The following is a 27,000-nucleotide window of genomic DNA, read 5'->3' as shown; positions in this document are numbered from 1 at the left end:
ATAGAGGTCACTGAGACCTTGATGCTTTTGTCCCCGTAGTGCACGTTAGCTCCGGGTTAAGTGGGCACAGCAGACGTAGTTGTTTTTCGCCATCAATTGGTGGAATATCAAAGCTGAAGGGACAGCAAATAGCCTTTCATCCCACTAAAGGTCGCCATGGAAGCCAAAGGGTGGCGGTTAATTAAAGGCATAATGTGGCGATGTGACTTGAAGATTGGGTGTCAGAGTGACTGTGTGGCTCTGTTTGTGGCAGCTGCAATTAGCCCTTCCTGGGGCTTTCTGCTCTTTTTGTAGTTGTTTCCCTCCTGATCTTTGAACCTCTGCTCTGGAGAACGATGGTCACAGACACAAGAAGCTCCCCCAGAGGCCCGAAACCTCTGAACCTCTTCTCAGCCTCCACGTGTGGCCACAAGAAGCTGAAGAAGAGAAACGCTAGGCTGCTCCGACGCTGCACCCTCAAACTTTCAGATTATCTGATGAAACCCCTTAAATCTCTCCTCCTGTGTTTTTGTCTCTTAACGCGGCTCAGCTCTTCTCTTGAGCTTCGTATTCCTCTTCGGTCCGGAGTTCCTCAAGTCCCAAATGGTGGACAGGCAAGAAAGAAGGTATGGAGGGAGCAGAGAATTGGTCAAAGGAGTGGTAGAGCAAGGTCTGGGAACCTTCTTTTGTACAAGGCAGAATAATATGGTCCAGGAAGTCTGGATACCACAGGACTGAGGTATTCCCTAAATTAAGTTATGTTGAAATCACATGAGCTCTGCATTGTCCCCCCCCCCCCCCCCCCTCCCCTTTTTGAGTCCTGGCAGCACTTTGGGGGAAATTTTGCAGGGAAAAGTTTTACATGAACTTAATATTAGAATTAATCAGAGCTCCCCCAGTCTGAACGTAATTACAGGGTTGAAATATTTCAATTCTGAAGGTCTAAAGATCTGCCCACATTTGCATACATCGCCTATATTTACACAGCTGGGCAGGTGTGAGCGGGACAGCCGTCCCTGTTCACCTCTGCCTGCCAATGTCAGCGGGCGCGTGTTTACGTGGAAACTGTGAAACTGATCTTCTTCCTGTTGGGAAGCAATCGTGCAAGGGAGGAAATCGTTGTGCCTCATCGTAGAGGCATGTGGAGCTGGTTCACCGCCCCGCAGTTGGCCCGGTAATGATTCTGCTGATGAACGTTGTTGACGGGATACAATTTAGTTATTTATACTTCATTTGATCACTTAATAGCTCCCATTAGCTCGCGCGGGTACCTGCTAACGTTGCCCCGGTGAAAAAAAAAAGTGAACAAAAGTGATTTCTTTACTCATCTTGACGTTTGACCTACAACATGTTGTTGGGATGTTTCGATCAACTGACCTCTGATCATATTAGACAAAAACAGACCAAAATATGGCCACAACCACCATCGGTGTTAGCTGTAGAACAAGTCTGGGCTGAGCGGTGTGGAGCTGGATCACCCTCTCCTGGGCAACATGCTCAGGAAGGACCGTCTATCCTGCAATTCCCAGCGGTTTACGTCGGTCCTTATGCCGAGATAAAGTTGTGCTAATGCACCAACAAAAGGCTGGACTCTTTGTAAGGCGCGGAGCGGCGTTGTGTCAACGGGAAGAGAGCTTTGTGTGTTCACCTCCACTCGCTCACGCTTGTCAGAGTCGTGTTGACGTGGAGTTTTACAGCTTTTTCCCATCATGAGACGGAGATATTCTCATAGCCAGTCAAGATGTTCACATGAAGTCATGCTCCAGATGTTTTTGCTCAAGACTGGGTGGAGAAAACTAGGCCAGGAAGAGAGTTTAATATCAGACTGGGAAATAAAAAGAGGATTCCTGTCCCACTTTTTCGCTGGTGTTTTGAAATATTAGAACAAATTATGATCCCTTTTTAATAACGTTCATCAAACGTGTCCCTGTCGTTCATTCATCCATATTCAGGGCCATTTTTGCACCTTGCGGAGAATGTGAGGCTTTAAGCTAGTAACCCCTCCGGTAAGCTACTGGTGGGGGGGGCTTGGGTCCTATGGAATGTGGTGTACCGCTTGCTTTGTCACCGGTGTGTTTTGGAACTTTAGATGATATGAATCTGAGCTGAACACACTCAGCTTGTGTTCAGATGTTGAAGAGGTTTGGGGGAAGGGGGGCCCTCACCTACAGGGGCAATATGATCCAAGAGAGAGAATCTAAAGAATCTGACGGGAGGGGGGGGTCGGTTCCTGTATGACAGGGTGTAATATGGAGGTGTTTTTTTAACGAGATTCTATCATCTTGACATAGTGGTTTGTTTGTTTTTGTAACAACCTCAGCACCTCCAGGAATTCTCAGATTCCATATTGATTTTGTATTTCATAACCTTTCACAAACCTTTAGCATATTATCTTAACCTGCAGCTTTTGTAACTTACTTGAAAAGCAACAGCAAACGTGCGCCTGCACCCGACAGCGAAGGCCTCCTGGAGGCCAGGCTCCAGTCAGAAACCACACGTATGAGGAGCATTGATCGGCCAGATCTTCTGCTACACTGATTTGTTGGTCCTCTTCATGGTTCAGCTGCTGTGCAGGTGTGGTTGGGGGGGGGCGTTCTTTCCTTCCAGCAAGACTCCAACGCATTTAACCCCAGCTTGATGTAGAACTTCACTGAATCCTCTATTCTAGATTCAAATAGCAGCGATTAGTGGACATGTGGAGACTGAACGGCCTTCGCGATTGGTCTAATTTGGCAAGAGACTCTGAGATGAGTTGAGTTACTCGGGGATGGACGGTTAAACACACTATTGGAGGTTTAACTTGCTAAGTTAAAGGCTCAGGTTAAAAAAGGAAGCACCAGACTGTAAATGTCAACTCCAGACTGCGGTTCTCTCTTTATCTTAACCACACTCTCTTTTGTGTGTTTCCTCTCTGCTCTCTGTCTGTGTCACCCCCCCCCCCCACACACACACACACACAGTGACTATTACCCACCACGTCTCAGCCGGAGCAGCTTCGGACCTTAAGGGCTCAAAGAGAGTATGATTTGCGTCGGCTTCCTGCAGGAAGTCCCCCTCTCCTCCGCCTGTTGCTCAAAGACTATCAATTATTTCCTTATTATGATCCTTAGGAGGGCAATAAAAGTTAGAGTGGGTTTAAAGAGACACACAAACACTCACAAATAGACCTCAAATTTTGTCGGAGGCCATTTTTTTTAGACATTCAGTGAGTTTTGGCTGAATAAATGCAATATTTGGACATTTGTGTCCTACTTCTGTCAGTCTCTGTCACACCATCAACCACATCTGTTGCTCATTCCTCACTGATGATGCAGCGGGTTGGATCATCGAGGAGGCTCGTTTCGATAAGATTTGGATTCCTCAAAGGCCTGTTCAGGGATATGTTCCTCGCTCAGTTGCTCAGACGTCATCGTTTTTGCTGTTTGCATCCTCTTGTGAGGTCATTTGGCTCTTTGCCGTGGCGTTTGCAACAAAGAATCATTGATGGCGTCCATACTTCCACGGATAAACTTCCTGATCCCTATAAAGTCCCATTAAAGGCTCATGGAAAGAGGCTGCTGAAACTCTGTATAGGTGAACTGATAAACCCAAGTCAGTCTTTGCATTAGGGAGGCTGGATTCCCGCACGTTTAAAAGATGACCACTCACTTCTCTCCTCACGTTCTTCTTCTTGTAAAACGAGGTAAGTCGGTCTTTTAGGAACCCTGAGGACAGAAGATCATCTCCTTTTTCTTGATGTTGTAGACGTCCGCCCCCCGGCCGTGATACTAGCGTGGCGAGAGTCACTTTCCCTCTCAGGGCGGCATCAGGTATCAGGTCTTTGGCGTGACACAGCGGAGACGTGAGGTCTCAGGGCAGTGGCTCTAACCACGTTACTGAGCTGACTGCCGTGTGATTAGTCTGTGTTAGGACAACAACACCCCCCCACCACCACCACCCTTCTCCTCTGTGTTTTCAGTATCCTGTCTGTTCCACAGTGATAAAGTCCAGGTCACGGAGGAGGTGAGTTTGTCAGCAGCAGAATGAAAGGCCCCGAGCAGCGCCGCCGCTGCTGTATTGACCCTGATTATGGATCTGTGACAGGCCAGTACAACAGATAAATTGGAAGCCAGTGGGTCGCTCTGCCACCGTTACTTTGTTAATGAGGGATTTACAGACTCCTTTTTCTTCGCCCTCCCAATTGTTCCCGCTCATCTATTAGAATTCCAGGGTCTTGGAAACTTGCAGATAGGCCTTGACTAGTTCTTATAGAGAAAAATGATGAAGCATGCAGATTACAGGAGCTGTTATATCGCCACATTTAATGCAGCTGAGCAAATTGAGACAGAGATTTAAACAAGGAAGTGCAGTAAACTGAGCTAAATCCTGTTTTTGATGATTCTATGAATGAATAATGTCGCTGAAACTGTGGTTAATGTCTTCAAATTGCGTGCATTATCGGCTAAATGGCAATGACAGAAAAGGTTTCCACTTGATATTCTGAGATGAGTGGGAAAAAAACAACTCTAGCTAGGCTGCATCTGAAAAGGAGCTGTGGCAGCGCTAAAGTTTGGCGCGCAGCACTCCGGAAACCCTCGCCAATGTGATAAATGAGCTCCACTGAAGACGAGGTTGCTATTTCTCCCTGCATTCAATCTTCAGAAATGTGTTCGCCGTCATACAGTGCTCGCAAATCAATATATTTATTGATTTCTCCTTTGACAGGAAAGGGAATTAGCATACTTTCCAAGAGGCAGTCCAATTCTTTTGAGGAGGAGGCCACAGATGAACTCATCTGGATAAATTTACTTGCTTTCTTGAATTAATGCCTTTACCGTCAGCCTCCATCTGTGGGCTTTAAATGCTTTATCCATAATCAACCAACTGTGGTTAGAAAGTTTTTTGATTAATGTCTGCTGCATTTCTAATCACCGTATTAACTTCCTCTTCCCATCATGGGCTGTAAAACCGAGAAGAACCTGCGAAGTGACGGTAACAGTCTGGACTTCCTCTCTGATTGGTTTTTTATGTGACACTTGATTCAGTTGAGGGCTCTCATCACTTACTATCAGTGTTAATTTATGGTAACGGCTTCATCCAGTCAACACAGAATCATCTCCTGTGTTTACTGTTTGTTTTGCTGCATTGGACCCATGTTTATTCTCTGGGTATTGACACAGCCCTGGACCTCATAATCACTTTCACTGTGAACATTTTTAAAGCAGAAGCTGCTGAGCGGGATCTCTCCCAATGAGAGTAAATAGAGCTTTCTTTTTGGAATCCACTGGGATGAAGCGCAGAGCGAAATAAAAGAATGCCGCTGTTCATCTGCACCAAACATGTTCATTGGAAATGGAACCGAGACCGTCGTCTGAGTTTGGTGGATTTGAAAGGGGTGTAGTTTATGTAGTTCTGGAAGTGGTTAAGACAAGCAGGGGAGGATGTGGGATGCTGTTTGCCCACCATCCTGGTCCCATGTGTGTTTTGATTCAGTCCGTTTTCAGCCCCGCTCTGAAGCTAGTGTCAGAGTGTGTGTCTGGATAGTCATCTTGTTTCAGGATGTGAGAGCTGGATGTGTTTTGTGTGTGTATGTGAGAGAGAGAGAGCTGGAGCTGGGGTGTGTGTGTCCCATGGGTGCTCAAATGGACCAGTGTGATTTGTGTTGAGTGTGTGCATCTCTTTGGGAAACCCCATTTCCCCCAGTCAGACTGTTGTTGCCCTAGTGTGTGTTATCTTGTCTCTAGGGCTTGTTTGGACGTGTCCAGGTTCCTCCCGCGTGTGTCTTTTCCAACCTCAACCTCATCTAATGTAAAGAAGGAAGCTCCAGAATTAGCCAGCGCACAGCTAGTGTTGGAGCTCACAGACCTCTCAGGCGCTGCCAGACACGGTGACGTGGTGATTCTGACAGGCTTTTAGCACAGCATCCTCCAGGCTATGGGATTGTCCTCCCTGCCCCCCCTCAAGTCTCCTCCCACTCTAGTCTTTGTTCCCCTCTCCTCTTTTGAGAGCCTCCTTTTCATCCTCTTCTCTATCATCTGTTTTGTCCTATCTTTTTTCTCTCGGGTTCAGCAGGTCAACCTGAAACGGCCAATAAGAAGACATTTGGAAGCTGCCACCCTGCTGGCTTAATTGTTCATTAGCAGGTGGAAATGCCAACAGCATTAGCTAAAACTGCTCATCCAATGTCCTTCTCGCCTCCTCTTTCTTGAATCCCCTTCTTTGTGATCTCATCTTTCACACTGTACGAGTCTCTCGCTAACTCTTCAAAATGAAGCCTTTATGCTTCAATATAGGCTTGTGCAAATACTCGTAGCTATCCTTGAGCTTAAAAAAGCGCTAGAAGGATTAGCAATGAAATTCTCGGGTTTTTCCATCAAGTCCAGCATCAGTTTGTCTGAGGTTGCTCACAAAGCTAGCTGGTTGCACACACATGCTCATTTGTTGCTTGTTTAACTTGGTTTGAAGCAAAAAGACTGTTTCAGATGTGGACTCATTAGTGGTTATTAAGCTGCCTGGAGAGCTGAACGTCTGACATCTACGAATGTTAACAAAAAAAAAAAGTCAGAAATAGAATAATAAAGGTTATCAGTGATTGATGGTGCTACTTTAGGTGTAAAAACTGAAGGCTGGACAGAATTACACTTTTTGTAATAAAAATGAACCCAGTGGCGCATCAGGAATTTTCTCAGCACGATCTCTAATAGTTAGTTTTGCATCGTCAACTGAAAGCTAACCCGGTAAGTTGTTGGTGCTTTTAGAGGAAGGAAAAAAAACACTTTTGGTTTGCGTTGCTGTCCACCGCCTTTGTGGGACTACAGTTTATTTCTGAAATGACGCATTTGAAATTGACGCCTTCCACACTCGTGCAGAGATCGGTGCAGATGACTCCAGCTTGGTGCCATTTGCCCTCTGTGTGTGTGTGTGTGTGTGTGTGTGTGTGTGTGTGGCCTCTCTTCTCATTAGTGTCTTTTGTCACCATTTGATCTGTGGCCCTTTTCTGGGGTGTATGTGGGGGTACTGCTGGTTCAGACCACATGGGCTGATGACTCAGTTCTCAGGCTCTTGTGCTCCACATGTAGAGGGCGGTTTGGGAAGCAAGATGGCAAATACTGTTCTGATGAAGTTGCTTTGAACGGTTTGTGTCTTTGATCAGGCAGCCTGGTGGTGAAAGACCTTTTCCCCCATAAAAGTCAGAGGCAGCTGAGAGTGAAGCTTCTGTTTCATCTCTTTGACGTTGTTGTAAGCTGGGTGCGCTCTCCTCGGCTTTGTTATGCAGAACCCGTCTCTTTCATGCCTCCACACACACATGTGTGTATAGAATGACTTAAATGCATGAGTGAACACACTCGCATCTGAATGCTGCGCTTAATAACAAATGCCAAGATGCCCCAAAGTCAGTGGATTGTGCTGTTTCTTCTCCTGTTCACGGCGTTAAACTAACCAATTCCATTTCACCAAGGATAATGTTCTGTATGTTGCCATGAGTTCCAAAAACTCATGCGACAATATTCCATTTGAGAGGTTCATGTGAACATTTAGCAGCCACATGGGGGTAAAATCAACACTCCAAGAGCAGGCGGAATGAAATAAAAATAGGGTATTATGACGATTTCTAAATGAGGACAGAGCAGATGTAAAAACTCTAAAGCAGCCCCCCCCCCTTCCCCCCACGCCACTGTTTTGGTGGATCACAGCAGGCCTGCTTTTTGCCCTCAACAAAAACACTAATTTCCTGCTGATTATTTCCTCCAGCCCAACTTGATTCAGCCCGGGGTTTATCAGGAGATCCCCTCTGTAGACCTTTAACTGTTGCATCTGCTTTAATGGTCGCAGAGACACGGGGGTGACAGATTCTTGGCTCCCTTTTGTGCTCCCCTTTCTCTCTCAAACAGGGCCATCAGTACAGGAGCAGGCCACAGACTGAATGGATGTTACCATGGAAGCCTTTAGAACTCTTCTATTTACACAGACGCAACACAACTCGTAAATAATCGCCGTCCGTACACGCGCTGACCGGTTGTTTTATCATGTGTTCAACATGCAGGTGCTTTTGCGTTGCCCCCCCACTATAAAAAAAGGAAAAATCTCTTTCCTTGTGTTGTGCACCAGCCACTGCAGGCACTGTTAAACACCCAGGCACTGTTCAACTCCTCTTTTCAACCAGTCACTCCAGTAAGCCAAAACACAAACATTCCCACCATTTAGGCTTGTTGTCTTGACAACAGTGTTGTGGGGGAGCTCCATGTTGGTGGACCTGTGTTTTTAACCGTTTTAGCTCCGTGTTCATGGCCTCTACGCTGCCCCGTCTACTCAGATATTCTCAGTCTGCTTTTATTAAACGACCCACTGAGATTCTCGGTCTCCCTCGGATGCATCCCGGTGACCGGATGATGCAGGGAATCCCGTGTTTTCCTTTAATCCCGCCTTTAATGTTTGCTGCTAACTACTGCTAACTTCCCAGACAGTTTCATTTGCCTCAAACTGTCCTCAGATTACAGCTGTCTGCGGCTGTAGGGTCGTTCGAACCTGCAACGTGCTTCAGCCATATAGACAAAGATCAGCAACGACGCGCTACATTTAGCATTTAGCTCACAGCGTAGCCGACTCTTCAAGGACACGAGGCAGTGGTGAACATGAGCAACGTAAGTGTGAGGAGCAGGAGCGCACGTGACGTCGAGCCACTTTGTTTTGCAGATAGGACGAGTAGCGGCTCAGGCTGATGACCTGTACCTGGATGACACAGGCTCAGGAGGGTACTACCCTGAGGATGACGATGACTTCAACTCAGGGTCCGGTTCAGGTAAGGGCATGTGCACCCCCACACATCGGTTACACGTGCACGTGCAGCAGCAACACCAGTCAGACGAGTACCCAGAGGTGTGATAGCGCAAAGTTAAATGTAGACCTTTCTGTGGTTCTGCCTTCCTCTTTCTCTCCCTTCATCTAATTTACTTCTTTCCCTCTGTTTAATCTCTCTTTCACTACCTTTTATCTTTCTCTCCCCGAGTTTCAATCGCGATTTGCTTGTCGCACAGGCTGCCTCGGGAAAGTCTGCGAATTTTATGTCCCTTTTTTATTAGCCTCTCTGTTCTCTGCTTGCTTTAAGCACCTTAGCCAACCTCATTCTTTGTCAAAAGTGATTATTCTCTCTGTCGCCACAGTCAGAGAGATTTAGACTGGGTTAGACCCAAATATGATCACTAGCCCTTTTAATATTGCGTATAAGCACTATTAGTCTGCTCTGTCAGCCTGGATTCGGTTGGCCATTCAAACTGTAAACAATACATTGCAATTAAAATCTCAGAATGTGAAGTTAAGTGAGATGAACGACGACTGTGCTTCATGAATAATGCACGTGCTGATGTTGGTCCCGTTTCACCCTGAAGTTTTGCCGCCTGGATAATATTGTAGTGTGAGACAACCCTTCACTCAGGGACTATTTTGTGCTCTGTCTTCTTATTCATGCACCACATTTACCTTTTCTTTTGTCTTCCTCCCAGGTGGAGGTGAAGAAGTGGTAGAGGAAGCGGTGACCATCAGCACGGTTTACATCAAGCCCAATGCAGTAGAACCCACTCAGGATTCCACAAAAGTCTTCACCCCCAGGGTGGAGGCCGCGACAGACAGGGAAACAGCCCAGGAAATCACACCCAGAAAACCAGTCAGAACAGAGGTAAGACGGCTGCAAACCCGCGGCGCTCCGCAACATTTGGAGTCTTTTCCGTGTGCATGAGTGTGTCGAATCTTACCTGAGTGGCTTTGACAGTTGGCCTGTGATAAGAGGGATTAATAAACCGCTTTCCCAAATAAAAGCAATATTTTGACTTTCTGTTCATTTTTCTGCGAGCCTGAAGACAGGACATGAGGACACGTCCCACATTTGTGCATGGATTTGAGGCTGGATCAAGGAAATACCTGGACCTGACATAAACGCAGAGATCAGACAAAAACTCTTGGGCTGGCTTTGTCCCGAGGGAATAAAACCTACTTGCTCAGACTGTTTCCTGCCAGGATGCTGAGATTCTGTTTTAATCAAAGAGTTTTAGATTTGCTAACGGCTCAGTTTAACTTTCTACTGGCTTTTACCCATGCTAACAGCAATGCTAAGCTAAAGAACTTTTGGGGGATGGATGGATGGATGGATGGACGGATGGATGTATTTGAAGTCATCAGAGTGTGGAGAACCTCTGCATGCCTTCAGCTCGTCGAGTGTCATCCAATCCACTGTAATTCCAGGAGCTGTGGGGTTGCTTTCAGGATAAAGATCAAGTGCTCACGTCACCTCTCCATGTTTTGGTCCCATTACGGAGGATTACATCCCATTGGACATAATCACATATTCTGGAACCGTCCTTGATCTCACTTCGGTCTTGTTCTCCTGCTCTACTGGACTGGATACTACATCTGTTTAGGATTAGTCTTCCAGGTCTCAACCTTCTCTGCCAAGCCCGCCTGGCCGTCCTCCATTGTTTTCTGTCCTGCCTCTGCTACTCTTCTCTTGGACAAAGACTCACTCATTCACAATTTTTCCCTCTTCTCCTTTTAGGGAAACTTTTGGTGACCACATGCTCTTTATTTATCCTCTCAGTGTGCACAATATTACTTTAAAAAGTGTTAAAAACGTCTTTCTGTCCATGGTCATGAGGGTTTTTTCTTACCTTTGGACAGAACCAAGTCTACCTGTCCATTTTAGCCTTTAAATGGATGGAACTAGTTTCTGGTTCTCAGGGGTGCACATTTTCTTGTACAATCGTGGATTTTAGAATATTAGAAGAAGGGACCAGCTCTCAATAAAAGCCCTTAATCCTTTTATTCAGCCCATCTGTCTGTCCTCATGCAGGCACCAGTGCCAGCTACAGAGGACACGCAGAGGAGCCAGATGACCAGCACGACCAGCGCTCCCGGTACAGGACAGGAGGCCATTGAGGTCCGCACCGAGAACCTTTTCCAGAGGACAGAGGTGCTGGCAGGTATGTATCCACACATCTGTTCAAGGCAACATACAGAGACATGAGTAGGACAACGGACAGGAAGTCCATAGCAGCATCCTGTCCCCTTAGGTAGATTGTTCTGAAATCTACATACATCACAGTAGATTTTACTGGCAAACGTCTAAGAGTTGGGAAATATTTTCCGTATTGTCTCCCATCTGAAGCACGTCCCAAAATAATGACTTTTATCAGGCTCCATTTCTGTCCCTCTGTGGGACCTCGCAGAGTTCACAGAATCGTGGGTGTTTCTCGACTGGCTGCTTTTCTTTGAAAATATGAAAGGCGAAGGAAAGCAGACGATGGGAGGGGAAATCTTTGCACCCTCTGACGCCGTCTCACTTTCCCTGCATGAGTGAGGCGAACATTGATTGGCACTTCACATTCACTCTGTTCTGAGACCCAGCCGGTGCTGGCAAGAGACAGAAAAATAAGAAGAAGGACAAATCGGGACAGCCTGGAGACAGTCAGGCGACAACCCGGCCTGAGCTTCTCTCCACATTTATTTCATCACTGCTTATTGGACTGAAGCAGAAGGAGTGTTGGGAAACAAAGATTTCACTTCTTCTCTGGTCATTCTTCATCATAAGCTCCTCTCTAATAACAGACCATCCTGGTTTAGCTGGAGTCGGGCTCAGACGTATCGCTGACGTGTCAGGAAGTGACTGTGTGATACTGATGCCTCTCTTTCTCTTCCCGCCTCAGCTGTTATTGCCGGCGGCGTTATTGGCTTCCTGTTCGCCATCTTCCTCATCCTCCTCCTGGTCTACCGCATGAGGAAGAAGGACGAGGGCAGCTACGACCTCGGAGAGAGAAAACCCACCGGTGCAGCCTATCAAAAGGCCCCAACCAAGGAGTTTTACGCGTAAACCCCCCACCCCCCCACCCCCCTTATCACCAGAACAACACACAACAAGTGTCAGTTGAAGACAGCGGTCCACGACTACAGCACACACACAACGAAACGAGCTGAATATGGAAAACTAGCATAAAGGAAAGCTTTTGCATAGAGTATTGTAATGAAGACCTTTTCTTTCCTATTTTGATAAAAAACCAGGCTTTTGTCATCTTACGGCAGATCTCGGTGTATTTAAACATTTTGTGCATTTGAAAAGGCTGAAACATGAAAAGAAAAACAGCATCTGTCAAGGAAAAAAGCGCATCTGTCACAGGAGCTGTTTCAGTCGCTGACTACTTTTAACTGTAGCGGTTTGTTACGTGTCAAGAAAATAAAAATGTCAAAGTGGAAATAATTGAGTATAAATATTCTGTATCAATCCAACTTTCTTATTTTTTTCTTTTTATTTTGTCCTAGCATGTCCGATGTTGATCTCTAAGGTGTATGACATTAATTTATCTTTTCTCTGATGTTAAAAAAAATGCCTTTATAGTTTTGATGGAGCTCTTTAATCTTCATATTAACGCTGTTCAAAGGTCAATGTAAATGCTCTCTTCAGGTTACAATGTTTATTATTTGCTCTCACAACCTGTCTTCAGTCAAACGTGGACGTACGATCTTGTCTTGTTTATTTGTTCGGTCTCGGTGTAGCCTTCTCTTCAACAGTGTTTTATTTTTGTAAAGTCCCAGATCTGGCTCCTTTCTCTTCTTTTATTTCTTTTCATTTAATCCTTTTTTTTGTCCGATTCCTGTCCTCGTCGTCCCGCTGTTGTCGTGTAGCTTCAGCGTGCCTCCTGGTTGCTCCCCCACTCCCCCCCCCTCTCTGTTTAGCCTCTCCTCTCTCATTTTCCACCCCTTTTTTTAATCATGTTATCTGAAATTGTCTAATTTGGATCCATCCTGTGTGTTCGAAGGCACTCAGGCTGCCTGCTGTCTCCGTCTCTGTCTCTGTCTCTGTCTCTGTCTCTGTCTCTATCCCCGTGTTGACACTTTATCCGCACAGATCGGCTCATTGAAGCTCTGCTCCTGCTGGAAAACAAACCCACCAGGCCGGGGCGGGCAAAGCCCCCCCATGCAGAGCTCTTGCCTCTGCAGCAAAGGCCACCAGGGCCCCCCCACCCTTTCTAAAAATCAGGTTTTCTGGTAAAGTGATGCCTAAAACAAGAAGAAACTAAGGTTCCAGTGATATAGTCTTGAAAAAAGACTTGACCTGAGGGCTAGAACTCGCCAGAACGCTCTTCTTCCCTCGGCTAAAGTGATGTAGAGTCAGTCAACCCCCCCACCAGGGGCTCCTCGACACCTGGAGACAGGAAATGATTTCAACAAGCGTTGTAATAAACAGCTAAATGATGCATGCCTGACCAAACAACCCATTTGAGTTGTTGATGTTGTGTTCTTTTGTGTTCCTCTTCCTCACCGTCTTCATCACGGCGTTCAGGAAGGTGGCGTTCGGGGTAGAGGCTGAGCTTTTGTGGTCAGGGCGGGAGAAGAGACTTTGTGGCGTTTCAGAGGTTCAAATGTTTTAATGTCGGTTTTGCATCAACAACACAGACGGCAGATAACAAGAGCACCGTGGTTCCTGTATCCTCCTTCCTTTAGACCAAGAGGAACTGGTGTCTTAGAGTGACCAGTTAGTGAAGATGTCCGTCTCAGCTGTACGATGATGTGATGTACTCACAGTAGATGTCCCTCTTCGTCCCCACGTCCATCTGTCCATCCTCCCTTCCCCACCCGTCTCTTCTTAGCTGGACTAAAGGTACTGAACTATACTGAAAAACCCAAAGACTCGCAGTATTTCTACTCCCCCCACCCCCCAACTACGGCCACACCATGTTCCCTCCTCCACATCTTCATCCTCTTAGAGTTTTTGTTGTCGTCTTTCTCCATCAGAGACCTGACCGTTGAGTCCAACTGCTTATTAGTATATGAGAAAATATATAAATATATATAAATGTATATTCACAAACGTTTTAAACCTTCAAAGTGCCTAACATTTGGAATTGTACTTGCTCATGGTGAGCACGCGTACATGCAGAAAAGGTGTAAACGACGTGACTGGCATTCTGTGCGCATGGATGACTGTAACGGTAACTTCATTTTTTTTAGTCTTACAAAAGCTGACAGTATTGTACCTATAAGTTGAAACAACACTACTGAATAAACATTGTGGCCTAATACGAAGCAGTTTGCGTCCTCTTCTTTTATTCATCACTTTTGTTTTGTGGCTGGGGGCCAGTCGGCGATGTGACTTCTGTCAGGCGCCTCTCGTTATTCAGCCGCCACTTGATGGAAAAGTCCCAGTTTGACTGGAGGGATATGGGGTCAAATAAATTGCACACACTTGTTTAAAACTGGTCGAATTGGACAAAGTCATTTACCAGCAGGCAAAAGCCAAAAGCCTATTCAGAGTCGCTCGCTATGGGCCGGACACGTGACCGTGAGCTCAGTTTCTCTATTTCCTGACAGGAAAAACAATCATCTGAAACATTTTTGCTAAAGTCCACACAAACGTCCACTTTACGGGGCTCGTCTGTATCCCCAAACGAGCTCCAGGATAGACAGAAGCAGCCTGGTTCCAGTCAAAGGAAGGAAAGACTGGATCCTTGGTTTGAGTTGTACTGTAGGTTTGTCATGATGAGGGTGGGTGTGAACTAAGCTGAGCCCCTAAATTTGGACACATTAACAACACAAGCAGTTGTGTAACTTTGGGGCTTTGGAGCGCTCTGATCTTAACTCTAATTTCAAACACATGAACTAAAGGAAGAAAGAAGGTGTTAGTATTTATGCTTGTGTGCAAGTTCGTGGCTGTAGCTTCATATGGGTTTCATTATAAATACATTAAAGCGAAGAGTTCTCCTGGGATCCATTAAGAAATGCTTCAGTCCGCAGAGTTGAGCTCAGACAAACCGCTTTATGGCTCATTAACTGCTTTAAAATCTCCCTCATTTGGCTAATTAGTCAATGGTAAAGCACGTTTCTCACCGTGATTACCGCCTAGTAGTCATGGCAACAAATGTGCCAAAAATGTCCAGGAAAAAAAAATGACGCCAGGGCCTATTCTCTGTAAATAGAGCACATTTCCAATGTAGGGCTGCATTTAATATGCAAAAGCAGCGAGCTTCTCTTATCATTACTTAAAGTCAAAGGGGATTAATGTGCAGATGAGTAATCTGTGCAGTGATGTGCTGCACCATATCATTTTCGTGCCCTAATCTCAGCCTATTACACAGGCAGATTAGAGTAACCCTGGGGATTAGCGGTGAAGCAGGATCTTCTCTGGTGCCATCAGTCAGAGAGGGAGAGCGTTTTGTCTGATATGAGGCTCGGAGCATGACCAAGGAGGGAGGATTCATCAAGCTGTGGTTACCATAGTTACCACATAAACACATGCACTGGTCCCCTAGCACGGCCATGAAGCTGGTACGCTGCAGCGATCCATGTGAGGAAAAGATGCAAGGTGCTGGTCTTCATCGATACGGAGGTTTAAAGAGGGGCCGCCGTGCACACAGAAAAAGGCTCACCTTGTTGTGTTTGCTTTGAAGATGAAGGGGGGGGGGGAGCATTCACGCATCGGTGCACGCCGCAAAAGTGTGTGATCAAGGAAGCATTTCCACGGTTACGCCTCAAAGCACATTCCTGGATAAAAGCAGATTTCCTATTGAAATGAAAGTGAAACGTCATCTGCATTAGTGCACGGAGACGGAGCTGCGCTCTTGTTTTACATGTGATTGAAAGCTTAAATGTTTATCCTTTCGTTCAGGCAGAAGCTCTCCTGAGCTGATGCAGCAGCCGCCAGGTGTGTGCACACATGTTGGAGATGGTCCTGTCCTATATTCACACATGAGGCTCGGAGAGTGTTCACAGCATGTACAGTATAGATCCCCCCTGATGAAAGCTCTATTGTTGTTTTTCTTACGAGAACAAAAGAAATGAACCTTTCATTGGAGGAACTACTGCGTGTGCTGTGAACATGTTCTCTGAGTGTGGAAACAAAAGAAATTGTACATAAAAGAACTGCAGCTAAAGTGAAACCTGAACAATTAAGTGCAGAACATTTGCCTTTGAAACGTGGAAGAATTCCAATTTCTTTTGAAAAGCAGTGAGACGATTGATGGACGCAGAGGATGTTTTGTCTATGATCAGGCGCCAAAGCTTGAATAAAAAGCTCCTAATATGAGAAGATGGGTCTGCATTACATTTCCAACCCTACGTGAAAATGTGGACTTCAGGGTCAGCCGAGCTTAAGCCCCGCCCCCAAGGATGGATGGCTGGATGGATGAAAAGATGGAACCTTTCTGTCATGAAAAACAATCAGTTAAAAAAATGCCTTCCAGGGGCTTTCCATCCCATAACTACTGGATGTTGCACTGTCTTTTCTAGGCGCTTCAATGGAATCGGGTCAGTATGTTTTCTATATCACGGGTGGCGTTTGCCCAACGGCGGATTAGAGACAGAAAACCCAGAGTGGAGGCTGCAGTTGACAGGAACCAGTTGGAGAGGCCGTTGACGTTGAGGCTGAAGTGGTAGCTAATAAAGCTCCATGTGCTGCTGCTCTCTGTGTTGCACAGATTTGCCTTTTTAATCTCCAGTTTACGTCCAAATCTGCCTGGTTTTTAAAGTGTGTGAACTCTAGAAGGGAGCAGCTGCATCTCGCTAAAGCACATAAAGAGATTAGCTTTCTTATTTCTGACTCACCGCTGCTTGTTTTCGAATGTTCTGATTGTCCATCATTTTTCCTGCTCCGCCCGTGTCGCAGCAGAACAAATTCAATAAGCCCGTCGGCTGATGAGTGGAAGTCGGTGTCAACCCATGGAGAAACAAGGAAACTTAAGGCCGTTGGGCCTCTGTACGTGAGGCCCAACGGCCGAATAAGACAACACAGAGGAGCGTGAGAAATCTGTGATTTTAAAATGGGCTTTTTTTTCTTTCTGGGAACGTGTGGAAAAAAAGCTCATGTTCCGGGGCTTTGGGTGAGGGGTGCAGGGCTGACGTGGAGCTAAACCACTATTCACACTCGTATTCACCTAAAGAGTCACCAGTTAGCCTAAATCTGTATCTTTGGACTGTGGGAGGAAGACAGAGAACCTGGGCAGAACCAATAAAGACAGTGCGAGATCATGCAAACTCCACCCAGAAGAGACCCTGACCCCCTGAGAGACCTTGACCCCCTGAGAGACCACCTCCAACCATTTTCTCTCCAACTAAAATGGATAAAACCTAAAAGTTGGCACAGTAGCATAGCTAGCTTAGCAGTGAGAGGGGAAAAAATGATTTTTTAAACTATAAAGGACCCAAAACAGTCTGGATGGTGTGTGTAGCGATCTCAGAATAAAATAATATTCAAAAGAACAGCACAGTTAAGATGTCGGCTAGCTCCGCTAACAGCATTTTGTTCTGGTCTCTTTCATCTGCTGTAAATCTCCACTTCATGAACACCATCTTCAATGAGAACATCCACAACACAAAACATCCGTTGAACAGCAGAATCCTGCCGTCAGGACAACCAGCTGGGATGAAAGAGAACCTAAAACCCAAATGCAGCTGTTGCTGCCTCCAGGAGACCATGTGCACCATGAGCTCCAGCTGGTTCTGGACCTCCAGACCGTTCACAGCAGCATGAGGGGGACATGCAACCATGCATTAGAAGGGCACCGGGAGAACGTGGAACCTTCACAGCGTTGTACTTGACTATCAGCTGACCTTCCAAAGGTCACGTCGACTTGTGGTTGATCTCACCATCCAAGGTTGGTCCAAAGAAATAAACATAGTTTTGTTATTTTCACCCTCTCAAGGTTTTCTCATAAATCCAAAAACAAAGTTACTTGATCACGTGACCTTGCAGCTCTGGTTTCAGGGTGATGCAAATTACTCTGGTCCACCCAGACAATCACCTCGGTGTTGATGGACCAGGTCTTCCCTACACACAGTCAGACCAGTGGGGACAACTTGTCCTGGAACTTCTGTTGGACAACCCATTTGCCTGTTAACGTGCTTTGCCAGCAACTTCAAACATTATCCAGATGCTCCTCATCTGGACATGAGGTCCATTGATGACCAGGCCATCCCCTTCCAGCCTGGACTGGTCTTGACTGGTTCGTTGAGAGAGAATAAAGATTGATTGAGCTGATCAATCAGAACATCAGGAAGTTGTTCAGAACATCAGGAGGTTGGATCCATGAAGACAGCCCCACCGCTCGGACCGGTTCTTCTGCATCTCTGTGATGTTTCGCTTCTTAGCGGCTCCAGTTTAGTGATGCAGTGAGAACTAGTCAGACATTACTGGAATCCATTAACCAGATATAAATTGTGACCACACAAAGAGGACAGAGGAGATAAGAGCACTCCCAGCTGCCCCAGAATAAATCTGGAGTAACCGCGCGTGGGTTTAATCTCCATCTACGTTCGAATGACTCAACTTTTTAAAGCCCCATCATGATATAAATAGACCAATACAGGAGAAATATCTTCGTCAGAGCTGTTCCGGCTCATTCGAGGCATCAAAGCATCAAAACTGCTGGTCACACTCTTCTTTCAAAATCAAAGTTGGAAAAAAGGAACTCAGTAGAGCTAGTAGACCTCCACCAACGTCCTCCTCATATGAGCGGTTCTTCCTTAACTAGCTCAACAAATTGGTGTGAATTATTCCAGAGGTTAGTCTTGAATTGGGTCCTGGCGAGTTTTGGTTGAACGTCTGTTTTCATGAAGCTGAAATGACGAAGAACCGCAGCAGCGTGAGCTTTTAGTGCCACAAACTCACCTTGCTGGAATTCAGATATTAAACTGAAGCAAAGATCATGGAAATAAATCAAGCATGAGGGAAAATGACGTCTTATCCCGGAGGACGACGACACCCCAGCTCCCAAACTCCCAGTATCACACAAAACATTCCTCTTGGTTACTCATTCAAGCATGTTTTGAGAACATCCTGAGCCAATAAATTGAAAATCCTTAAAATGCCCCAGTTTTCATTCCTCCCTCTGACATGAATTGCATTTATTGGCATGAGTCAGAAGTGTAATTATCTGGGACACTCCAGCACAATTCAACAGAAAACTCAAATGAGGACACATAAAACCTCTAATTATCTCAAGAAGGCTACACCCATTCAGTGTTCAATAGCTGAGCACAGAACAAAAGCATGCTAACGCTCGCTGCCAAGTAGGTGGTGCTTTGGATCTTAGCTTGGGTCTGTTGTTGTTCGAAGGTCCAGCAGTGGCGTCAAAAATAGGGTTTTAAAAGTTGCATTCGCATCCTAAACACTGTTATGTTGTCTGGAACTACTGTGGCTCCTTCGTGTGCTGCTAATCCAGTTAGCTTTCTAACCCCACGGTGTCCTTTCATCGCACACACAGGTGACCCCCAACCTAAAGGTCAAATATGCTTTGGAAATGTCTCTTGTGGGTGTTCAGAGAGTCATCGGGTCGCATGTGATGTGTAGCACGAACCAAAAAATGTACGCTGATGCACGTTGTTAATGCAAATAACAAGACAACATACAGTACACACACACACACAAAGTGCGTGTGGACACACACAATCCCAGTCTAGAGAAATGAGAAGCTGCTCGCTTCATCACAGAGTTCCTTGATTAAACGCTGTCTGATAATGAAAGCCAATGTGCCACCTTAATTCTTCGTGATAGGATTTGGAAATCATTTCATTCCCCCGCCAGCCTCATCTGAACACACACACACACACACACACACACACACACACATACACACACTTGCTTGGTTCCGCGTGGTCCCCAGTGACAGCCTGTAAGATGATATTCATTTAAACAGGGCCCGCTCATTGGCTGTCCGCTAAATTAAAATAGAAGTTTTATTTGTGATGAGGATGGAAGTGATGAGACCATTTAAACCATTAGATACTAATTAATCTGAATCCACTGAGGGACAAAGTTGGATGGAATTGTCCTCATAGCTCATGAGAACAGGACACTTTCTGGCACTTTTAATTGTGGTTTGACTGTTTAACAGCAGAGCTAAAGTCCCGAATCCTGAACTCACATCTGCTTTCAGTTTTTACACTAAACTATTCATTTTTTACAGCGTGGCGGCACATTTTTACTGCTCATTAAAAGAAACAAAAGAAGAGTAAAGGTAGTGCTATTAATGGAGGTAATAGTAATAATTTGGAATAATGATTAAAGCCATTGTTGACCAATTTTCCAGTCCCCCCCCCCCCAGCTGAGGTGTGACCACATGGCTGCAACAGCATCTTGTCTCACTGTCACTCACATTTCTTTAATCCTGTCTTAATTTCTTTTCAATTTGAGCTCGACAGAATACTGTGTGTCAAAAAGGAGCGTCTCCAGTTGTTGCTGAGGCAGCTGATGGGATGAAATCTATTGTTGTGTTTCTGGTGCTATTGTTGCCATTTCTGGCGTGTTTCCTGTTTTCTGTTTGAGGACCTTTTCGTCCTCCTGTTATGATTGTTTACACTTCCTCCTCGGGTTTCTTTTCATTGTGGTTCTTGTCTTGTTTTGTCTATGTCCAACGATTGTCCTTCCCAGTGTATTGAATCCTCGCGCTGCCCCCCGCTGTGGTCAGATTACAGAATCCACAAGATTCTCTTGCTCCTCATCATGTAGAAAGCAGCTTTCCTCCAAATATCCACAAACATCAACTGCATTCTTCTATCATCATGGATGTGAGCAGAAAGAGGCTGAATATGCTGGAGCTTTGACTGCGTCTCTATGTTAGCGAGCAGCAAACATCTGAAGATTGGCTAAACAAGGAAGCTAGCTAAGAAAAACAAGGCTGTTGCTGCTGGGAGGCAAGGAGAGACACTGAGCTGTGAGCTCTTATAGGCCCAGACCAGGTGAACCGTCTCTCACTGATGAATGATTCCTCTCCACCTGAAGAAAGAGGCGGAGACAAGCAGGAAGCAGGCAGACAAAACAGGAGTCCGATAAAGGAATGGTGATCTAGACATGAGCATGTCTGCTGTTTGCAGCATTATTCGAACCGTATCTACGAATCAAAATTCTTGAAACGATCCTAAAACATCCTCATGATGTGTTTTCAGCAGCTGATGCCAACATGAATCTAATTGTGACGTTAGCATGTGGACGTGGAAGCCTAAGCTAGGCCTTTCCAATTTCCAGCCAATTTGGATATTTTTTCCATCCATTTAAATGTTTATCTAATTATCCAGAAGGTTCGTTCTAATGGTTGTGTATTTTGATTCTCTACCCATCTACAGGTATGGCTGACCTGCTGACCTTTGACCCTAAAGGAGCCTAATGATAGCTTGGTGTAATTAATGTGGAATTATGTCTATCTGTCCTCCCCACTCTCCTCGTCCGCCCAGCCATCCATCAGCAGGAGGGTCCCCCTACATGAGCCTGATCCTGCTCAAGGTTTCTTCCTGTTAATGGGGAGTTTTTTCCTGCCAGTGTTGCTTGTTGGGGGTCTATAAAGCTCCTAGAGACAATTTTGATTGTAACAGACACTGTTGGATGGAGAGTATAAAAATGGTGTACACACACACACACACACAGTAAACCTTAAATAGAAGAGCCATCAGAAGATGGTCCACAGTGGTCATTAAGGGATGGAAGTGGCCAAGAACGTACCCCTCCCCCCCCCAACCAGAACACTACCAGTGTTGTGTTTTGTGGAATTGTCCTATTTCATCTTTAGTTTTCCTTAATTATTTCTTTAATTCTTCTCTTTAATTATTTCTCTCTAAGGGATAAAACGGTTTCATTGGCTAAAAGGCCGATACGTCCTTGGTAGCTAGGCTAGTTTAATGAGCACTGTCACTTTAAGTAGTCTGCACTTTGTGCCCATGTGACCCTTCTGACTGGTTCAAAAGGAAGCGGGAGATTTCAGCTGTATTGGTTACCTGTCCACATTCTTACCTGGTGTCCGGCTGCTTGGTGAGTTTTATTGGGTTACTTACTTTTCTGCTGGCTTTGTCATCTGCTGTCATGTAGGCTACTGCTGGGCTATATCAGATTTGCCTTTGAGACATACATAAATGCTTGGGATTTGCTACTTTGAATGTTATTAATGTGTTTCAAGATTTCATTTGCTGCTGATATTTAATGTTTGATATTTGAATATGATGCAATGTGTATGTAAATACTTATAATGCATGAGTGAAACCTTGCATTTCCTGATTTCAGGTTTATTACCTGCTCACCGCACTTTGGAAATAAAAATAACAAAAGTGGAAAAATTGAAAAGAGTATTATCCTTATAGTTTGGACACCAAGTTACCCTTTCTGTGGGGAAAACGGAACAACCAGCATCAACCCAAACAGTTAATCTGAGGCTCCAAGCTTTCATGTTTCATGTTAATGACTCTGTCTGTGAGGCAACATTCTTCCAATCTTCTATGTCCAGTGTTGGTGAGTCTGTGGGAATGTTTGCCTCCTGTTGCCGGTCTGAGCTGACAGGAGGGGCACCGGTGGTGCTGTGGCCCATCGAGGGTCGTGTTGAGTGGTCAGAGGTGATGGTCCTTGTAGTTTATCGAGTTGCTGCTGGATAAAGTTAAAAGTTAAAAACTTTTTTTTTGGAACACAATGTTTCCACGCAACAGCTGACTACCTGTCATGATGGGGTTCAAACACTGAAACATCCACCTCTGATTCTATTCTGATTCCTCTCTCAAGCCTGTAAACAGCTTTTCATCTGCCTCTGACTAAATCCTCGAGCCGTGACGAAGAGGAGCGAGACAACATCACCGGCTGAGCTGAAGCATCCACAAAAGAATGCAGATGGGGAGAAAAAGCATTTCTTATTTGCAGACACTTTTCTGGTGACTGCATGGCTGATCTTTCGCTTTGTGTCCCTTTGTCATCGCTTCAGTCTTTCACGAGCATCTCTACCTGCTGTTTTCAATGGCTGAGCGAGACAGCAAAGAAAAGAAGGATGAGCAAGAAAGACAGAAGGAGGAGTGGGGGGGCTCCCATCTCCAGGCAGAGCTTTAATGAAGAGCCTTTGAAGTTGGGTGCGATTGAACAGCTTCCGTATCCTCGGAGAGGGAAGAGGACCAGCACCTCTCCGAGGACAGCCTGTCGTTCCCTTTCTCTTCACGTTCTCATCACATCTTTTCCCTTTTGATTTTCTTCCTTTAGTCTTCGTCAGTTCCAGGCGAGATCTTCACCTCCTCCTTCTCCTTGTTCCTATGACCGACCCTCCTTTCACCTCCTGTCCTCCTCTCTGATCAGGACATGGATCATGTCTCTACCTAACTAAGCATGGTGGTCGCATCCCATTAGCTTCAGCACTTTGAAGCCCGGGGCAGTGTGTGTGTGTGTGTGTGGTGTGTGTATGGGGGTGGGGTTGGTGGGAGCAGATTGTCAGAAACAGGCCTGTCCCCAGCGTAGAGCTGACTGATCTACTCACTGTTCAGGTCAAATATGAGTTTACAACATCTGCCTGAAGCTCTGATGCTGCACATGTCGTGCGTTTCAACTGTTGCGATGGCAGAATAATTAAGGCCGAAGGTGCTCGACGCGGCACCACAGAGTTCACACCCCTGAAACCTGATCTCCACTTATGGTGATTTTGGGTTTGGTCCTTAAACAGACGCCGTCCTGCATCACTCTGCCTCTTTCAAATCTAGTTTTTGTTCCAGGCAGCAGTTTGGCACATTAGCTTGTGCTGTTGGGTGTGTTTTGGCCGAGGCTGGCATGCATGAATTTAACTGGGACTGGGGAAGGGGGGAGAGTGTGTGTGTGTGTGTGTGTGTGTGTGGGTGGGGGGGGGGGGGGGGGGGGGGGTGGTCTGGGGGTGGCTGGCAAACTTTGTCTGTGTGATTCTAGTTCTCTTCTCATCCCGCCGTTGTTTTTATGGCTGGGCCAATGAGATTAATGGACTGAAAGCCAACAATAAGATGGCGTGATGATTCCCGCTCACCTCTGTCTGCCCCACTGAACTGCTCAGTCTTACCGTCCATTTTATTATGTTCCCAAACACAACACTTGTTTGTTTTTTTATACTGTGGAAGAATCTTTAAAGGAGGTTTGAACCCAAACCTCAGGCTCCTAAATATGAGACTGGTCCTGATATCGGTCGGGGAATTTTTTGGACACACAGATTTCTGTGAGCAAATAATATTGCAGGCGTAAGACTGTTTGTGTTTCTTCATCTAAGCAACAACAGCTTATTGAAACTCCTATTATCTCCAATCATGAAACAAGTGGGTAAATAAGGTGATGCTTTTCTTCAACCTTCCCAGACAGTTGATGTTGCTCTTCCACCAGAACGCTGCATTAGATCTAGATTCTAGATCTAATCCAGCCCCGGCCTGGTAACACCCTTCAGGTGTGGTGTCATTGCAAAGACTTTGCTGGACTTTTTTGTGGGTCATTTGCAGAGAACAGAAATGTAGAAACGGCTTAATCAGAATCAGTCAATATCAATATATATCAGCTGCAGGAATTAGTTCTGTCAAACCAGGAGGGGATCAACGCAGCGTACGAAGCTGAGCAACACTCGGCTCATAGAGGCCAAGCTGTTTTGGCCCTGATACAGGAAATGAGCTGTGATCAGTGCTGGACTTGTACGGGCTCAGTCTCATGGGGGACCGTGCTGAGCAGTGGAGACTTTCTCAGCTTAGGCCCCGTCCCCTACTACCAACGCCTTCAGCGCACTGCCGAGGTGCCCTTGAGCAAGGTGCCAAACCCACAAATGTTCACATCTGATGAAGCGGCGACCCATCCAGGGGTGGACCCGGCCTCCGTGGTCAAGAAAATGTAACATCACTCCCAATTTATGGAATCCTTACATTCATTTCTGGTTTTAGGCTGCTGACTCTGAGAGTCAACTCCACACGGCGGCGACGACTCCCGAAACCGCAGTTCACCGCCGCTCATACGTAATATTTACTCTCCTCACAGTGTTGAAGCAGTGGAGGGCCACCGATGTACCTGCAGGCAGAACAATGGCCCCCTTCAGTGATGACAGGGACCAACACATGCTCAAACATGCTCAAACAACCCCCCCCCCCCCACACCACACGCACACACACACAGCTGACATGTGTAGACCCGTGAGTCAAAGCCAAGCCATACATTTGTTTTCAGAGTTGAATGGTTGTCTGACTGAAAAGGGCTTTAATCATATGGCTGCAGAGCTGTACGCAGTCTCTGGCAGCTGTTGAAGCTCGCTGCTCCTTTGTTTGCGTCCTGAAGAGCTCACAGTGGGCTTTTGAGCTTTACATTAGAGGAGAGATTGACGATTATTGTGACAGGGAAGGTCAGGCACCCTTTCCTGTCCAAACAGAGGACGTGATCTTCAGGCTCTGTGCTCCAGTTCCGTCCCAAACTCATGTTTCTATCCAATGCATACATCAGTTTTACGTCCTCCCACAGAAATGAGCTCATACTGGGTGTGTTTGTTGTTCACTTCCAGTTTTCATGGGGCCAAGGAGGATACTGCCTGTACGTATATAGGTGTAAATGTGCTGGCTTACAGCCTGAATCGTCTCTGATAAAGATCATTGAGCCTTAAGCTACATTTTCAAAGGCAAAAAAAGGTTCAAAAAAGCCAATAGAAGAGAAAAGTAGTCTCTGAACAGAAAACATCTGCTGTGCTTCTCTTTTATTGCACGGCAGCTTTTTGGCTCGTCTCCAATCTTCTTTGAATTTCAGGTGGGAATTCAGCCTGTGATCAGCTCCATTTGAATCCTGGTGTGCAGCTCTGCTGAGTTCCAACCTGAGACTGAATCTGAACCCGTTTGAATTAAACCCTGATTAATGTCAGAGTCCAGCCTTGATCTTTTGCAGAGGTTGACTTTTCACACTCGCTGAGGTGAATAACTGTTTTAATCCCGAGCTCTGTAGAGAACCATTAGGAACCCGCTGACATCCAGTATATTATTGACTTTCTACACCTTTAGATGCACAAAAATATAGATGTTGAGCTCTTCTCGTTGACAAAAGACTGATTCTGAGGGTCGTCGGGACTGTGCTCATTTGCCGTCTCATCTGGTTTCCTAATATTTCCGCTTCCTCACAATTACAGTGACAAGCAGCGGTTGTTGTGCTCGATGACATGTTTCATAAAGAAGAGAAACGAGTGTCGGATGGACTCCTGGCTTCTCCGCCGCTGTTTCGTTTATAAGTTATGCAGTGCACATGCACGTTAATGACTCTGTCTGTGTTTTCAGGTCCAAAGTACCCTCCTGCTCAGGATAATACATTTCTGATCCACCCAGTTCTCTTATTACCTGCAGCTGGTGATAACTAGCAGCGGTAAATCATATTTGCAGAGTGGGAAAGAGTGGGAGTTTGAATATGAATCATCTTTCCTCCTTCTACTTCAGCTCTGTAGTTTTTTTTCCCCTCTTTTTCATTTCTTGTGATCAGATAATCCTACATTGCTCTGTTGTGCCTACCTGCTCATGGATCCATCAAAGTTCAGGTACTCTTAGGATGCATTTCAATCAAGCTGTCATTATTTTCAAATTCTTTCTATTTTAATAATTTTTTCAAGAAGCACAATTTGATACTCTAGTTTAGTCGAGGCAGAGATGTTTTAGTTGACCTAAAAAAAAATAAAAAAATAAAATGAATTGAAGCAACTACTTTTCACTTTGTCTGAGGTACAAAAGTTGGATAATGTCGTACTTAGCGGCGGGATTCTGCTACTAGCGCGTTATAGGTAATAAATCACTCCCATCATGCTCCAGTTTAACACATTAGCTTTGCTAGCTTGACTGACGCAGGACGTTTTGCATGTCTGACAGTTCTTTGGGCCTGAGGTCTACTGTTGTGGCTGAACCCCAAATTCTATATTTGCTCACCATCGCAGTTTTATTTAGTTCTGAATAGCGAAAATTGTTGCGTATGGACATGGACTCCACCATGAACCATAACGCTAAATCACCCGCACTCCCCCTCTCTGCACCTAACTACAGCCTTCTTGGAGAAAATTGCCTTTCTCGGAGAGAAACCGCTCCCTTGTAAAGTTCTACTGGGGAGCCCTCAAGCGCTTATAAAAACAGACAGTGGCCCATTAGCACCAAATTAGCCTTTTAGACTTTTATGAATTGGAGGCTGTATAACCAAGTTCATTTCAGATAATGGTGCTCGTAACGAGCCGTGGTGTTCGTACGCAAATTTGTCTGAAAAAATATCACCTTTTGGGTTTGGATGAATTCATATGATCATATTCCGGCTGCCACCACAATCCT

General features: G+C 45.6%; 1 protein-coding gene across 1 annotated transcript in view; it reads left to right on the top strand.

Moving 5' to 3' along the window:
• sdc2 (syndecan 2) overlaps positions 1 to 14,025 on the top strand; it is a 28,486-nt gene extending 14,461 nt beyond the window's left edge. Inside the window, exons 2-5 of the mRNA XM_057020577.1 lie at positions 8,653 to 8,758; positions 9,459 to 9,631; positions 10,799 to 10,928; positions 11,652 to 14,025. Of these exons, the coding sequence (XP_056876557.1) occupies positions 8,653 to 8,758; positions 9,459 to 9,631; positions 10,799 to 10,928; positions 11,652 to 11,815 (573 nt within the window). The 3' untranslated portion in view covers positions 11,816 to 14,025. The remainder of the gene's footprint in view (positions 1 to 8,652; positions 8,759 to 9,458; positions 9,632 to 10,798; positions 10,929 to 11,651) is intronic.
• Positions 14,026 to 27,000: the final 12,975 nt, after the last annotated feature.

Source organism: Takifugu flavidus, chromosome 21, assembly GCF_003711565.1.
Source record: "Takifugu flavidus isolate HTHZ2018 chromosome 21, ASM371156v2, whole genome shotgun sequence".
Classification (NCBI taxonomy): domain Eukaryota; kingdom Metazoa; phylum Chordata; class Actinopteri; order Tetraodontiformes; family Tetraodontidae; genus Takifugu; species Takifugu flavidus.
This window is presented reverse-complemented; position numbering and strand designations above follow the sequence as displayed.